Source organism: Xiphophorus maculatus, chromosome 14 (assembly GCF_002775205.1).
Source record: "Xiphophorus maculatus strain JP 163 A chromosome 14, X_maculatus-5.0-male, whole genome shotgun sequence".
Taxonomy (NCBI): domain Eukaryota; kingdom Metazoa; phylum Chordata; class Actinopteri; order Cyprinodontiformes; family Poeciliidae; genus Xiphophorus; species Xiphophorus maculatus.
The window spans coordinates 26,805,911-26,822,314 of NC_036456.1; the positions used below are offsets into that span (position 1 = coordinate 26,805,911).

General features: G+C 42.3%; 1 protein-coding gene across 1 annotated transcript in view; it reads right to left on the reverse strand.

Annotated features, from left to right (window-relative positions):
• Positions 1–6,130, reverse strand: part of LOC111610925 (N-acylneuraminate cytidylyltransferase-like) — a 34,700-nt gene extending 28,570 nt beyond the window's left edge. Inside the window, exons 1-4 of the mRNA XM_023346040.1 lie at positions 5,915–6,130; positions 826–968; positions 591–746; positions 335–471 (exon numbers count right to left, since the gene is read on the reverse strand). Coding sequence (XP_023201808.1) covers positions 335–471; positions 591–746; positions 826–968; positions 5,915–6,123 — 645 coding nt within the window. The 5' untranslated portion in view covers positions 6,124–6,130. The remainder of the gene's footprint in view (positions 1–334; positions 472–590; positions 747–825; positions 969–5,914) is intronic.
• Positions 6,131–16,404: the final 10,274 nt, after the last annotated feature.

Here is a 16,404-nt window from a genome sequence, read left to right on the forward strand (position 1 = left end):
CGACAATGTACTCTTTGGTGGTTTGAGGCAAATTCACGACTATAGTCAACAGAGGAATAAAAACAAAGTTAGAGAGAAACAAGAACAAAATTATACAAACATCCTCAAATACATACATAGATCAATAATAACACTTGAACAAACATCCCCAAATCAAACCTTGGATCCAAACTTGTCGTCATTGACAAGCTTCTGGTCTAATTCTGGCTCAATATCTGACCACTTTTTGGTAGAATTGATTTAAACTCGTTGGTTTTCTGGCACAGATGTTGCTTTTAGGGAAACCTTTGGATCAAATTGTCATTACTGAGAGCTAAACATTCAGAGCAGCTACCTGCAGCCGTCCTTCCTTCATGATGAGGTCTCTGGTGGCGAAGTAAAATGAACCATTCTCAATCAGCTCTCCGTTCCAGTCCTGATGCCGTGGACGCTTCGCAGGGTTCAGATTCTCCGGCTCAGTGCATTCATCACCTGTAAGGAAGGACGAACATGTTCTGCTGTAGGTTCTCTGAAGCTGAACAGAACAATTGAACCCTGATTGAGTCCAATTACAGTCAAACTGGGGAATAGCAGGCGTTTGGTGAACTCACTTCCTTTCTTGACCTCCTTCCAGCGGAACCGGTATCTCCGGACCACGGAGAAGATGGAGTCGTATCCGTCCTCTGTGATCTTCTTCAGGGCATTCTTTATGTGAGATGGATGGAGACATGGAGACGTAGCCTGGATGTTACAGACCACTGTCACCTCTGAACAGGAGAAAAACTCATCTGTGATTTTCCATCCTCAACATTTGGGTCAACTTGTGTCCAGCTGAGCGTTTCCTACCTGGATTTTCCTTGAGAAACTCCTGAATTGTCTCCAAGGAAGTGGAGGAGTCCCTGGAGACTTCTTTGCTCCTCCGGTGGACTTTGGCCCCCCAGGATTTTGCAACTTTTTCAATCTCATCGTGGTCTGTTGACACCCAAACACTAAAAAAACAAACAAAAAGTTATGTTTATTTATAGCTGCAGGACATTCCAGCAGATTATATGATAAAAGAATAAATATGATAAAAGAAAACAGCAACAAACATTACAATGTCTTAAAAGCAACTCTAGACAGGTGGGTTGTTAGTTTTAATTTAAAGAAACTCAATGTTTCTGCAGTTTTCTGGAAGTTTGTACCAGATTAGTGGAGCATGAAAACAAAATGTCTCCATGTTTGGTTCTGGCTGTGGACCTTAAAGGACTTTAGAACTGGGGTGATGTGCTCTATGTTCCTGGTTTTAGTCAGAATGCCAGCAGCAGCGTTCTGGACCAGCTGCATGTGGAGGATTTTTTATTCAGACCTGTGAAGACATTGCTACAGTAATCAATGCAACTGAAAAAGTTTCCTGGAATCATTTTAAACACTGGAAATGTTCTTCAGGTGACAAAAGGCCGACTTTGTAACTGTCTTTATGTGTCTCTGAAGCTTCAGGTCAAACCCCAAAACAATCATAAGCCGTCTTGTCTATGTATTATAAATTCTGAGTTAGTTTATAATACATAGTGTCCTACAGAGGTATCCATACACCTTGAACTTTTCCACATTTAGTAATATGGCTACTCTTTTTTTTTTTCCATTTTTCTCTCCGAAGAGTTTTTGCGGCTCGTATTTTTTGTGACAGTAGGCAGACAGGAAGGAGGGTGAGGAGGACATGCGGCAAAGGTCGTCGGGACCGGGAGTCGAACCCGCGACGTCCGCGTCGAGGACTAAGGCCTCCAAACGTGGGGCGTGCTAACCCCCTGCGCCACCACAGCACGCCCCATAATATTGCTGCTCTTTAAAGATGTTATGTCATGTTTAGCTGTGAATTGAAAAGAACAAATATTTTTCCATATAAATAAATATGAAATTTGGGTTCTTAATCTACCAGCTACAACCTTAAATTTGCCAAATTTTCTCATCTAAATCACCAATTTCCACTTCTGGGCACAGATACACAACTGGACTTACAGATACACTCTGGAATCTGGAAAAGGGGGCGGAGCTTAAAGCTGCTGATTTTCTTTTGTTGAAATGTGTTTGTGGACAAACAGGAGCTGTAACCATGGTAACAAAACAACCACACTGTGTAGATTATTTTTTACACTTTTACCAAATAAATGTTCAAATCTTTTAGATTATCGATACTGAAAACATAAAATTAAATGTAATTTGCTCATTCTCTATTAAGAAATAAACATTTTGATCTTTGGACAAATTCAAGCATTTTGTGTGGCTGGAAGGATTTTAGCTCTAATTTGCTCTGTTGTGATGTGTAACCATGGCAATAAGGTACTAGTTTTACAACTGTGAGCAGTTCCAATGCAGTCATTATTTATTAATTATTGTTTTTTATTTCACCATAATTTAAACAGGTTGTCTCATTGACACCCGAGATCTCATTTACAAGAGAAACTGGTTTTGAAAACAAACAGAAAAATGAAAGTAATTAATTGACTCAATTAAATCAAATAAGCTAATAAAATATGAGCTTAAAAACAAGAGCAACTTTTATATTAAATTATTTGCTTAAGTCCATCTGTAAACAATCAAAGCTCAAACACAAAACTATAATTTAAAACATAATAGAACATATTACAACTGATAAGATTAGAAACGCATTTCAGGAAATGCAGCCTATTGAAAGTATCCTTAAGTAAGTAGATTGCTTTTCTCCTTATAGAGACATTATTTACACTTTTACACAGTAAACTTGCCAACTCTGTTTAAATCTAAACTTTTATTTTACACTTTTAATGCATCTTTGTTGAAACGGTTGAATTAAGGTGAATGATTTTCTCATTGTCAAGCTGTGTCAGAATTCAAGCAGCAGTTTTGTTCGCCAAGGTGAACAGGCCCTGCAGTGAAGCTAGCTTGATTTATTTTGTTCTTCTAAAGTCCGGTATGGACTCGGTATGGACTTTAACCCTTAGGAGTCCAGGTACATATGGTCGTTTTTGACCAATTCTGATTTTACTTTAATAGAAATCATTATATTATATATAATATTATCGTATGTGGCATCATTTTTTTCAGGATAATCTGAAATTTATGAACTTACACTTAGTTTTTACTTTTGGACATACAGTGGCAGCATTTTGGACCTTGAGTCACAGAAAAACAAAATCCCATTTGGAAAAATGTTAATTTATTTTCACTGTGAAAATGTCAAATATTCACAAGAAATGATTTTTATCATTTAGAATTACAATATATACTGTAAATTTCTTAGACTGATGTAAAACTATTGCAAACAACACAGTTTTACAATATTATTAGCATGAAAATTAAGGCAATTCCTCATTCGATTGTATGCAATGGGCTCTTTGCTACTGAATTTTTGCTACTTTGAACATTTTTTTGTCCTCGTTTGAGTCTGGTCCCTCACAGTTGGTGTCAGAAGTGGGACCTTTTTCCAAAATGCCTGGAAAGGGAAGAGGACGAACAAGAGGAGAACCCGGTTCTGAGCTGGATGAAAGAGTGGCTGTTGAGGAAGGTGGAGCTGTTGGTGGAGTGTTTGACATGGAAGAGGAGAGGAGTGAACCAACACTAGCAGACTTGGCCAACCTTCTCAGAGCCCACATGGGACATCAGAAGGCCAAAGAGGATCACTGGACCAGAGAAACTGCTAAGCAACAACAGAAATTTGAGGAACTACAACAACAGTTCAGATTGTTTAAAAGGGAGAGCCAATCTGAGACCACTCCCACTGCTCCACAGACATCACCAGTGCGGCCTACACAACCACCAGATCCTGGAGTGGCAGCTTCACCTCAACATAGTCAATCAGGTGACCTATATTCACAGGTGTATGTTTCTCATGCACCTAAATTACAAAAATTGAGTGAAGAAGATGACATTGAACATTTTCTCATTACTTTTGAAAGAATAGCTTCTGCCTGCAGGTGGCCAAAAACTGACTGGGCTTTCCATTTAATACCTCTGCTAACAGGCAAAGCTAGAAGTGCCTTTGTGCACATGGATGTTGATTTGTCTATGAACTATGATCAAGTTAAATTAGCTGTTTTGCAGAAGTATGACATTAACAGTGAAACCTACAGGCAAAGATTCCGCTTGCTTCAGGTGGAGCCAGAAGAAACTCCAAAGGAGCTCTACATAAGGCTGAAGGAGTTGTATATCAAATGGGTGCAACCTAACGGTAAGACAGTTGAACAAATCAATGAAATAATGATTCTTGAACAATATTTAAGAATGTTGTCACCAGAACTTCAGGTTTGGATAAAAGAACATAATCCAAAGACTGCAAAGGAGGCTGCTGAACTGGCTGATGTGTTTGTGGCTGCAAGGAGGAGGAACTCTTGGGCTTTTCAAAGCTGGAAAAAAGATGGCCGCCATCAATCTCCAGCCCAACCAGTTTCAGCTGTGGGTAAGCTACCTGAAAAAGAGAGATTTGGCTCAAAAGGTCAATGGAAAAAACCCACTTGTTACTTATGTGGACAGGCGGGTCATACTAAACCAATGTGTCCTCAAAATGCTGTCAAGTTGTCCCAGATGTGTTTTGTGCCCAGGAAAGAGACTCAAAATGTTGGAGCAATGAATCAATTAATGGAGACCTTTGTGGAGCTCAACGGTCAGGCACTGAGGGCCCTGATTGATACAGGGAGTACACGGACTTTGGTCCAGCGCAGGTACATCTCACCCCAGCTTGTTTGCACCAGTGAGACCGTTCCAATCTGCTGCGTCCATGGTGACAGAAAACAATATCCAACAGCAGATGTTTATGTGACTATAAAAAGACAAACTTACCTGCTTAATGTTGGGGTAGTAGATAACTTGCCATTTCCAGTAATTCTTGGCAATGACCTGCCAGTGCTGATTGACCTGTTGAATTCTCCTCAGTGTAATGTTGCTCTAACTCGAGCCCAAGCAAAGCAATCTGAGGAAATTGTTTTCGACCTCAGTACCTTACCATTTCACAATGTGGAGTTTTTCACAGAGGACACTAAAGACAGGAAATCCAAAAGACTACGGAGAAGGGAAAAGTTTCAAGGGACGGTGGTTGTTCCTTCTGATGCACCAGAGCCTGAGGTCCAGCAAGACTTCAAAATCCCTGGTAATATATTGGAGCTGCAGCACAAGGATGCAAGTCTTGTGAGATGCTTTAAAGAAGCCAAAGTCAATAAAAATTATTTTGTCATTCAAAATGACATTCTTTACAGACAAAATGGGCCAATTAAACAGCTTGTGGTTCCCAAAGCAGTTAGAGAAACTGTTTTGAAGTTGGGCCATTCGATTCCCTGGGCTGGCCACCTGGGGAAGCATAAGACCTTTGCCCGTATAAAGCGCTGTTTTTTTTGGCCTGGCTTGCGTAAAGATGTTGTGCAGTTTTGCAGGAGCTGTCCAGAATGCCAAATGACATCAGCTAGACTCCCTGGCAAAGCTCCTCTCCAACCGCTTCCAGTTCTGAGTACACCATTTCAACGCTTGGGTATGGACATAGTGGGCCCGGTTGAAAGGAGTAAAGCAGGTAACCGGTTTATGCTGGTCATTGTGGATTACACAACTAAATATCCAGAGGTTTTTCCCTTGAAAGTTGTCAAAGCAAAGAATGTTGCATTCTGTTTGGTGCAATTTTTTTCCAGAGTTGGCTTTCCTCAGGAAATACTGACTGACCAGGGCACCAATTTCATGTCTAAGCTGTTTAAAGATGTGTATCAGCTGAGAACAACACCTTATCATCCACAAACAGATGGCCTCACTGAACGGTTTAATCAACCACTTAAACAAATGCTACGGAAATTTGTGAGTGAAACAGGCTCTGACTGGGACCAATGGCTCCCATACTTTGTGTATGGGAGCCATACATTCTGCAAGCCTTCAGAGGAGGGGGAGTGGGTGCACACGGTCGTTCGCGACCAACACATCACTAATGGACTTTAAAACCTACCTGTCAAACTCTCCCGAGTCGATGGCGGCTCTCAGCACCCAGCCCATCAGAGGAACGCCCGCTAGCAGTTTGATGTTCTTCAGCGGGATCCCTTTGCTACCGCCTCTAGCCAGAATCAGAGCCGCTACGTGTCTGGTCCGGCGCTTTTTCGGACTCTCAGCTTCTTCTGTCGCATTTTTGTCGGACGGGCCTCGTTTTTGGGCAATCATAGTCAGAACTCGGGAACCTAACGCGAATACGCTCCGCCAAAGAACGAGACGTTGATACGAACGATGGGATTTTCGGCTCCTTTTTGAGATGCGACTCTAATGGCTCTTCTTACTGTGGAGAGCCGGCTCTTTCGACTCCCAAACGGCTCCCCATATATATTTTTGACATTATTAATTAATTAATAGCTTAAACCTAATTTTATAATATTTTGTTTCATTATTGACATTGTTAAGCACTTATGATGAGTAAAAATGCCGCATAACAATGCTTTATAAATAAACCTTTTATTATAACCAATTAAATTATCACAAAATAGCACCACTTCCACAAAAATAACTTAAAATAAATCAAACAGTTAAATATAAATACAAACACCCTCCACAATACGAAAAAGTATCAAAGCAGCTTCATAACAGAAAAAGTGCCACAATACAAATATCAAATAAATTGCTATTAAATTAAAGTATAAAACTATGAAGGATAAAAAACATGTGAACAACACAAGTTTTGAACCACTAGAGATGAAGAACTCACTGTGTTAAATCACTCAAGACTTACAGATTGGCGTTGAGAAACACCTTGGCAGGGCTGATCCTGTTCCTTCTCTCAGTTATGATCTGTCCAGTTTTAGAGAAGATCCTCTCTGAGGGGACGGATGTTGCCACTATACTAGCTGAAGGACATTCCAGCAGATTATATGATAAAAGAATTAAATATGATAAAAGAAAACAGCAACAAACATTACAATGTCTTAAAAGCAGCTCTAGACAGGTGGGTTTGTAGTATTAGTTTAAAGGAACTCAATGTTTCTGAAGTTTTCTGGAAGTTTGTACCAGATTAATGGAGCCTAAAAACTAAATGCTGCTTCTCCATGTTTGGTTCTGGCTGTGGACCTTGAAGGACTTTAGAACTGGGGTGATGTGCTCTATGTTCCTGGTTTTAGTCAGAATGCCAGCAGCAGCGTTCTGGACCAGCTGCATGTGGAGGATTTTTTTATTCAGACCTGTGAAGACACTGCTACAGTAATCAATGAAACTGAAAAAGTTTCCTGGAATCATTTTAAACACTGGAATGTTCTTCAGGTGACAAAAGGCCGACTTTGTAACTGTCTTTATGTGTCTCTGAAGCTTCAGGTCAAACCCCAAAACAATCATAAGCCGTCTTGTCTATGTATTATAAACTCTGAGTTAGTTTATAATACATAGTGTCCTACAGAGGTATCCATACACCTTGAACTTTTCCACATTTAGTAATATTGCTACTCTTTAAAGATGTTATGTCATGTTTAGCTGTGAATTGAAAAGAACAAATATTTTTCCATATAAATAAATATGAAATTTGGGTTCTTAATCTACCAGCTACAACCTTAAATTTGTCAAATTTCTCATCTAAATCACCAATTTCCACATCTGGGCACAGATACACAACTGGACTTAGATCTAGAATCTGGAAAAGGGGGCGGAGCTTAAAGCTGCTGATTTTCTTTTGTTGAAATGAAGCCTAGGCGCAAATTCAAACTGGAAGACTCTTTTATCCCCACCGGGACCCGTTAATTGAAGCGACCTGCCCACAATCATCGACCTATCAACGCCGGACCAAGCCACGTCACGTCCAATCACCGACCAAGTCCCAGCTGATAAGGACCTTCATCCATGGTGTCCTTCGCTCTCCAGCCGAGCTCAACCTGTTCAGCTGCACGCCTCAGCTCTCAGTCAGCTATCTCACCAGATCCTTTTCGTCGTCATTGCTCGTCCTTCCACCTCTAATGTCAGTCACAAAAGCCGCTTAGCCGCGGGCTCGGCGCCTTCTTTTCCTTCAGACGCTCCTCAGATGGAAGAAGAGTTCCTTACGGTCCAGGCCTCATTCATTCCAGACAGCTTCTCCCGCCGCTCTCTCGCCGATCTGGGATCTACCGGCCCTCGCTCCTATGCCACCCGCTTCACGATCTGTCTCTGGCAAGTGGACACATAATCCCACCGTCTACTTTGCATACATCCCCTGGCAGCCTTTCTCCGCCCCGGCCGGGCCGCAACGTCTCGCTGCTTCGATCTACGCTGCCGTTTCCTCCCAGCTCATCGTCCACCATCTTCCTTTCCACCGCCAGCGTTCATCGCACCGCCTTCCCACTGGTTCCCCGCTTTGGCTCAAATCCGCATGGCTGTCAGCCCGCCCGTCAGCACCTCCCATCGGACTTCCCACGCCACGCCCGCCTCGGGCTTCGGGGGTAAGATGTAGCCTTCACGTGCCTCATTCACTCTTTACAACGCGACAAAACGTAGGAACTTTATTAGTTTATCCCCTTCCTGAACTCGCAGGCCCTACTCGCATGCGCCTTTCAGGCTGCGTTCCAAACTTCATCATTCTTACATCAATTAGTTACATTGGGGGCTTCCGTACTTCCCATGCATGTGTTCTCGCTCTTTTTCGCAGTTAAAACTGCTTATCTGATGTTTTCATGTCGTGGCCTTTTTCTCCAAGCCGCCTTTAAACGCATCATGAGTGCTGAGACGCTCGCGCTGGGTTACCCAGAGGGCAGCGAAGGAGAGCGCAGGCGCGCTAGAACCTCGGCAACAATCAGCAAACGCAAAGAACCGTGCAAATGTTTCCCCAAACCAACCGACTGAGGCGAATAGGGCCGTTTGATACAGGCAATCATAGCTAAAAGTTCACTCTCATAAATACAGATAGCTAAAAGGCGACTCTAGCACTTCAGTTAGCTAAAAGGCGACTCTAGCACTTCAGTTAGCTAAAAGGCGACTCTAGTACTACAGATGGCCAAAACGTGACTAGCAATTCAGTTAGCTACAAAGTGACTCTAGTAATTCAGTTAGCTAAAAAGTGACTCTAGTAATTCAGTTAACTAAAAGGTGACTCTAGTAATTCAGTTAGCTAAAAGGTGACTCTAGTAATTCAGTTAGCTAAAAGGTGATTCTAGTAATTCAGTTAGCTAAAAGGTGATTCTAGTAATTCAGTTAGCTAAAAGTCGACTCTAGTAATACAGATAGCTGAAAGTCGACTCTAGTAATACAGATAGCTGAAAGTCGACTCTAGTAATACCTTAAGCTCGTTGACAAGTAGCCTGCAGGCTACCGATGTTGTGGTACATGTTCAGCCTCGTAGATTCATTTCGCCCTACCCGTTAAATTTTATCCTGAGCCAGGGCGGTTCTCCGCTAATAAGCAAGCTGTCCCATTTTCTCATATTTCAAGCTCATGTCCCGTCCAGTGCTTTTACGCTTCATCTCTCATCTGAAATCTGCATACCATTTTTTCTCAGATTATCCTGCCACTTCCTGGTTCACTCAGCTTGTTCTCTAGCTCACTCAGGTTCCAGGCTCAGATGCGTTCGTTCCATCTCGCTTCTGAACTAATCATCATAAAGCACCCTCCGGTTTCCCTTACGGATTCGTTAACACGGCCATCAGCACTTGCAAGCCGCCCTGAAGCCACGGCTTTTTATAAAGGAACCAAACTCCCTCATCATCGCCTGGGTCCAAGTCAAGTAGTCGCACGGCACTTTTCAACTAGCCAGCCAAATCAATCAATCAAATTCCTATCGTATAGCATGTCGTAAATGGATTAACATAACTGCGCTTTAAGAGCTCAGGAAACTGTCCGATTCACATTTACCTTGATTGGTTCCTTGTACTCTCAAGCTGCATCAGCCGTTGTTGTAAGAGCTCACGTTCAGCGTTATGAAGTAATCGTTAGAGGCCGTTCAGAGCTGTTTGTTCAAGAGACCGGGAGCGGGTCAACGAATAAAAGTAAGTTTTCTCCGCGTTCAAGCAGGATTTGTATATCCGAGCAACTTAAATTCAGGTATGACAATCTAAAGAGTTATCATCACGATAACGTTTTTGCGGTTTATTTGTCGTCTCGCTGCCATCTGCTGGTACAAAAAAAAAAAAATTAACTCCATAGCGAGTGAAAATAATAGCTTCATTTGTCTCATCTTCTGTATTTCTCGTAGACCACTCTCAGCTCTATTTAATAAATTTCGAACCAGAAATCTCTCCTCTCATCCCTTACCGGATGCTTGTGGCTGCTGTAGTATTTAAAGATCTCACTCAACAAAGCTTTTAGCAGCAAGGTGTCTTCAGCGCAAGTGCTTTCATATCATAACAGCTCAAGAACCAAAGTCATGCATAGGGAAGCAACAAACAAAATATGATATCAAGTCAAGTTCCATCATTAACTTTGTAATTGAGCATGTTTCCAATACATTCTAAACAGGCGGGTTTTAGTCGAGATTAATCAAAGTCGTGTTTCAGCTGTTTTAAGGTCTCCCGGGAGTCGCTCCAATCCGCGGGGTTTAGATGCTGAATGCTCCTTCTCTTTCTGGCCTGGTCCCGGGGTCGTAGAGCGGCTCAAACCGAAAGACCTCATGAGCCTGGGAGGTTGATGCTTTACGGCAGATCCTCATTGTTTCGTGGTGCCAAGTCGTTCAGTGATTTGCAAACTAACAACGGTATTTCAAAGTCAATTCTTTGGGCAACAGGGAGCCAGCGTCGGGATCTTAAAACTGGCGTTTCGTGCTCCATCTTCCTGGTTTTTAGCGAGAACGCGATCAGTAGCATTTCTGATCAGCTGCAGCGTTCGATTGATTTGTCGGAAAGACCCGCGAAGTCGCGTGGCAGTAACCAATGTAACTGAAGATAAACACATGGATGATGATCTAGATCTGGCGAGTCGTTGTTCTTTATTCCAATAAGTGCAAAAAATTTTACATAATTTATATATGGGCATATATATATAAAAATCCCCAGTTCATCTTCAGTATTCTTTTCACGTAATGAGTATCTCTCCTCCGTGTTCGCAGCTTCCCTCAGTGCCAGACGAGCACTGCACGATCCACTGGTGGTGGTTGGTCAACCTCAGGCAAAAGTGCACACTCTTATGCAGCAAACGTGATGCATGTCCTTCCCCTCATCGTCCTTCACACTTTTATTTTCAGGTTCATTCTAGAATGATCTTGTCTTTCGCTCGTTTCCTCTAACGTCACCCTCTGAGTCTGATCCTAGCATCAGCATCCCACCTTCAGTAGCAGGCAGTTATTTTCTCACTCTAGTCTATTCATTCTCCCATCCTCTTTTGCTATCTCACAGCTAGCTTCCTTCCACCAGCTAACATATCTTTTCATAGCATCCACTTTACCTTTGTTCACCTTCATCTACCATCTTCTCGTCTCTTACCTCTATCTCTGCAATCATCTTCTAATTACTCCTCGAGACATAGCCCGTAAGCTCCTAGTTAGCCTAGCTCCTCCTGCCTCTAATTCTGAGCTTCGGCCCCGGCCTCAGCTCTTTTTGGGGGGATCTCATTCTCTATCAGTAATATCACTCCATAGTATCATTATTTCACCTCTACTGGCCTTCACCCATCAGCATTCCACCTTCTCTTGCCCCGCTGTGTCCCCGCTCACCCATAGTGATCACTCTTCTCCCAGCGGCACTTCTCCCTATGCCTCGAACCATTCCCAGCTGTCCTTCAGCCATCTGCCTCTCTCCTCTAATGCCTCGCTGCGCTTCCAGCTTGCTTCTTTTTCTAACCAGCTGCCCCTCATCCCTTGTCCTGTTCCTTCCTCTGCTGGTCCCTTCCATGTCTTCGTTACCTCCTAAGCCCTGCCGCTACCAGCTGGCTTCTTTTTCTAGCCAGCTGCCCCGTATCCTTTTCCCCGCTCCATCTCCTCTATTCAATGCGTCCCTTTATCTTAAGCCCTGCTCCCTCTATCCTACACCCCTCTTTAGTTAATGCTGGCGTTTTTCAACCAGCATCCCCTGTCTTATGCCCTGCTCCCCTTATCCTACACCCCTCTTTAGTTAATGCTGGCGTTTTTCAACCAGCATCCCCTGTCTTATGCCCTGCTCCCCTCATCCTACACCCTCCTTTAGTTAATGCTGGCGTTTTTCAACCAGCATCCCCTGTCTTATGCCCTGCTCCCCTCATCCTACACCCTCCTTTAGTTAATGCTGGCGTTTTTCAACCAGCATCCCCTGTCTTATGCCCTGCTCCCCTCATCCTACAACCCTCTTTAGTTAATGCTGGCGTTTTTTAAACCAGCATCCCCTCTTCTAAGCCCTGCTTCTATCCCTTCATTCTCACCCCACGCATTCCCCGCCGGCTTTCCTATCATCATGCCCTGCCGTGTCCTCTGCCAACTATCGCCAGCCCACGTCCATCCCACTAGTCCCGCAGCATTTCCAGCCGGCTCATCCTCCAGCATCCCTATGCCCTGCGTTCTGCTACCCCATGCCCCGTTGTGTCCTCAGCCGGCCGTCACCTCCCAACATCCCTTCCTCCCTTGTCCTGCCGTATCCCCAGCCGGCTCTCACACCACGTCCCTATGCCCTGTGTTTTGTGTATTCTACCGCCTCTTGCCCTGCAGCATTCCCAGCTGGTCTTCACTTCCCGTCCTACTCTCCCTCTCCTTTAACTGTCATGTCACGTCCTTTACGTTATTAACTCGGTAGCCAAAGTCAGCGCAACTTCTTTCCCCCTTTTACTTTCTGCCTTATATTCACGGCCTCGGCCCCGGCCTCGGCCTCTTTTTGGGGGATGACGTTCCTAACAGCATCGGGGATGCTCATCTGAAGCCTATCGCTAACGCTGCGATAACCGTTATCCCCAGCCGGGGCCCGAGCGCCAAAGACTTTAAATTCTGTTTGTCAATAAACTCTTCTAATTGTCTTCTCATCTCCGTCTGAGTCTCTCCAGATTGAAATGAAGCCTAGGCGCAAATTCAAACTGGAAGACTCTTTTATCCCCACCGGGACCCGTTAATTGAAGCGACCTGCCCACAATCATCGACCTATCAACGCCGGACCAAGCCACGTCACGTCCAATCACCGACCAAGTCCCAGCTGATAAGGACCTTCATCCATGGTGTCCTTCGCTCTCCAGCCGAGCTCAACCCACCACCACCCCTTCTCCTCCATTCGCCCGGTCCTGAGGCTCGCACCCTTCTTCAACCTCCACCACCAGTGCCGGGCCCCGGGGGATGACGTTCCTAACAGCATCGGGGATGCTCATCTGAAGCCTATCGCTAACGCTGCGATAACCGTTATCCCCAGCCGGGGCCCGAGCGCCAAAGACTTTAAATTCTGTTTGTCAATAAACTCTTCTAATTGTCTTCTCATCTCCGTCTGAGTCTCTCCAGATTGAAATGTGTTTGTGGACAAACAGGAGCTGTAACCATGGTAACAAAACAACCACACTGTGAAGATTATTTTTTACACTTTTACCAAATAAATGTTCAAATCTTTTAGATTATCGATACTAAAACCATAAAATTAAATGTAATTTGCTCATTCTCTATTAAGAAATAAACATTTTGATCTTTGGCCAAATTCAAGCATTTTGTGTGGCTGGAAGGATTTTTGCTCTAATTTGGTCTGTTGTGATGTGTAACCATGGCAACAAGGTACTAGTTTTACAACTGTGAGCAGTTCCAATGCAGTCATTATTTATTAATTATTGTTTTTTATTTGACCATAATTTAAACAGGTTGTCTCATTGACACCCAACATCTCATTTACAAGAGAAACTGGTTTTGAAAACAAACAAACAGAAAAATGAAAGTAATTAATTGATTCAATTAAATCAAATAAGCTAATAAAATATGAGCTAAAATATGATACAATTGATAAGATTAGAAACGCATTTCAGGAAAATGCAGCCTATTAAAAGTATCCTTAAGTAGATTGCTTTTAGAGATTATTTACACTTTTACAGAGTAAACTTGCCAACTCTGTTTAAATCTAAACTTTTATTTTAAGAAAATTGACACTTTTAATGCATCTTTGTTGAAACGGTTGAATTAAGGTGAATGATTTTCTCATTGTCAAGCTGTGTCAGAATTCAAGCAGCAGTTTTGTTCGCCAAGGTGAACAGGCCCTGCAGTGAAGCTAGCTTGATTTATTTTGTTCTTCTAAAGTCCGGTATGGACTCGGTATGGACTTTAACCCTTAGGAGTCCAGGTACATATGGTCGTTTTTGACCTATTTTGATTTGACCTTAATAGAAACCATTATATTATATATAATATTGTCTTATGTGGCATCATTTATTTTCACTGTGAAAATGTCAAATATTCACAAGAAATGATTTTTATCATTTAGAATTACAATATATACTGTAAATTTCATAAACGGATGTAAAAATATTGCAAACAACACAGCTTTACAATATTATTAGCATGAAAATTAAGGCAATTCCTCATTCGTTTCTATGCAATTTTTGAAAAAATATCATAGGTCAAAACGAGATGACAAAAAATGTGTAATTCTTTGGGGGAACAAGGTAAAAAAATAGACTATAGAAAAAACCTTGGCTCCCAGAGTTAGCCGTGGCTGTAAGCTGTTTACTACTAGTTGCTGGGGGAGCGGCTCCACCTAACCCCGTAGTGATCGCAGCACCACCATCCTGATTGGATCTGTGAGTAGCTGCCTCTCAGACTGCCAGGATCTCATCGTACTCTCAGTCTCTGATACTCTTTGTCAGTTACCAATAAGAATGATCGATCCGCGATCGTCACCATGACAATCCTCATTGCGCCCAGACTTCGGCTGCGGGTTTCCCCTCTTCGTCTCCCGGCTCAAAACAGATGAACATGCTGCGTGTTCATTCTTCACATAATCCTTTTTATACAGAACAGAAACCACTAAACAAGTTACGAAGTGGATGCCACCGATCGCCCCGATATAAAAACTTTGCATCCATTCCGTGATCTCACTGCTTTTACCGTATCTTGAGCAACTTTACTTCGTTTCTTAGCAACAAAATACAGCCCATAATTATTTGTTGAAGATGTGAGATTTCCAATAACAAAGAAATAAAATGTTGCGTTTATTTTTTTTTACGTTCGGAAACTCATTTCCTGTCACATTCTCAGAAAATATACGTAAACGCGTCCATAGACCTCAGAGTTTAAACCTACACTGTTAGCCTTTGCTGTATTTTTTACAGTTAAATACCACAAAATGCCCAGTAAAACTACCATAACACATCTTTACAACTAGTTACTGTAATTTGCATTGCATTATGGGTATAGTACATAGTATTACAGTAACTTACTGTATGTTTTGAATTTGCAGTAATTACTGTTTACACATTACGGTAGTGGTTCTGTACTTATAATATAAGAATTATATTTGATTTCCAACGGTCATCATAGCTGCTTCATCGTGGTTCCCTGTTTCTGTATTTTTACTCCTTTAGTGGTTAACATATTTTTAAGGCAGAAAGAGAGAATGTACTTTTGTTTTTTTCACATCCTAGCTAACATTAACATGCAGTTTATCTAGCTACGTCATCAAGCGTTGCTTCGCTTCCAACCAGCTTTTTCTCTCCAAGTGCAGCTCTGTCGCCGTGCTGTGGGCTCACACTGCTTCAGCTCTTCAGGACAGGTAAAAAAACACTTCTTAGAAAACTGTTTGAAGCCAAAACCTAGTCTGGAAATGTACATTTTAGATGGAGTTAATGTAGCTTATAGCATCATGCTATCATGCTATAACTTAGCATGATAGCATGAGCTGGTTTGTGCTGGTTAGCCTGGTAAAATATCGTTACCTTTACGTTACTAACTCTGGTGTATTATATAACTGGCATATTGCAACGTTATAAGTTACGTGTCTGTAAATGAGGTGGAAGAAAGGAAAATATGATGGTGTTATTCTTTGAGCTGGTTCGGAATTAACATTAGCTAAGGTGCTAATTTTACCGTTGAAGGCTTTAGCTTGACTTTTGCCGCTTAATCTTCCTCGGGCGGCTTTGGGTTGAGATGAGCTCAGTGCTGAGTGTCTGTTAGCATTGTTGTTACATCCTTTGTCGAACAATATAAGCTTAACTGATAATTGATCCCCCCCTTTTTTCTTTTTTTTGCATCTAACGACTGTTCATTTGTTTAAACCATGATCTTGCAAATGTTAAAAGTGCAGATTAGCTACGTAGGTCAGCAAGGATGAATTCTAACGTTTTTTCTTTCTATTCTTCAATTACTTTTTTTTTTTTAACTCCCAAGCTCTTTCCCTCCAAGTGGCTGTGCAGTTCTGTCCTGCTGACTGCTAACATAGCTTCAGCTCTTCAAAAGACAAGACAACAGGTAAAAAGACAGCTCTTCAAACATATTTGATTTGAAAATGTAGATAACTTCCTGACCATCTCATGACCTCCCACATTGTCTGTCTTATTCTTTACAGTTCAGCTTCCACAAGATGGATCCCACTGATTTTGTTTGACGAATGGAATAAAAGTTCTTCTGATGTAGGAAATGCATCTAACAAT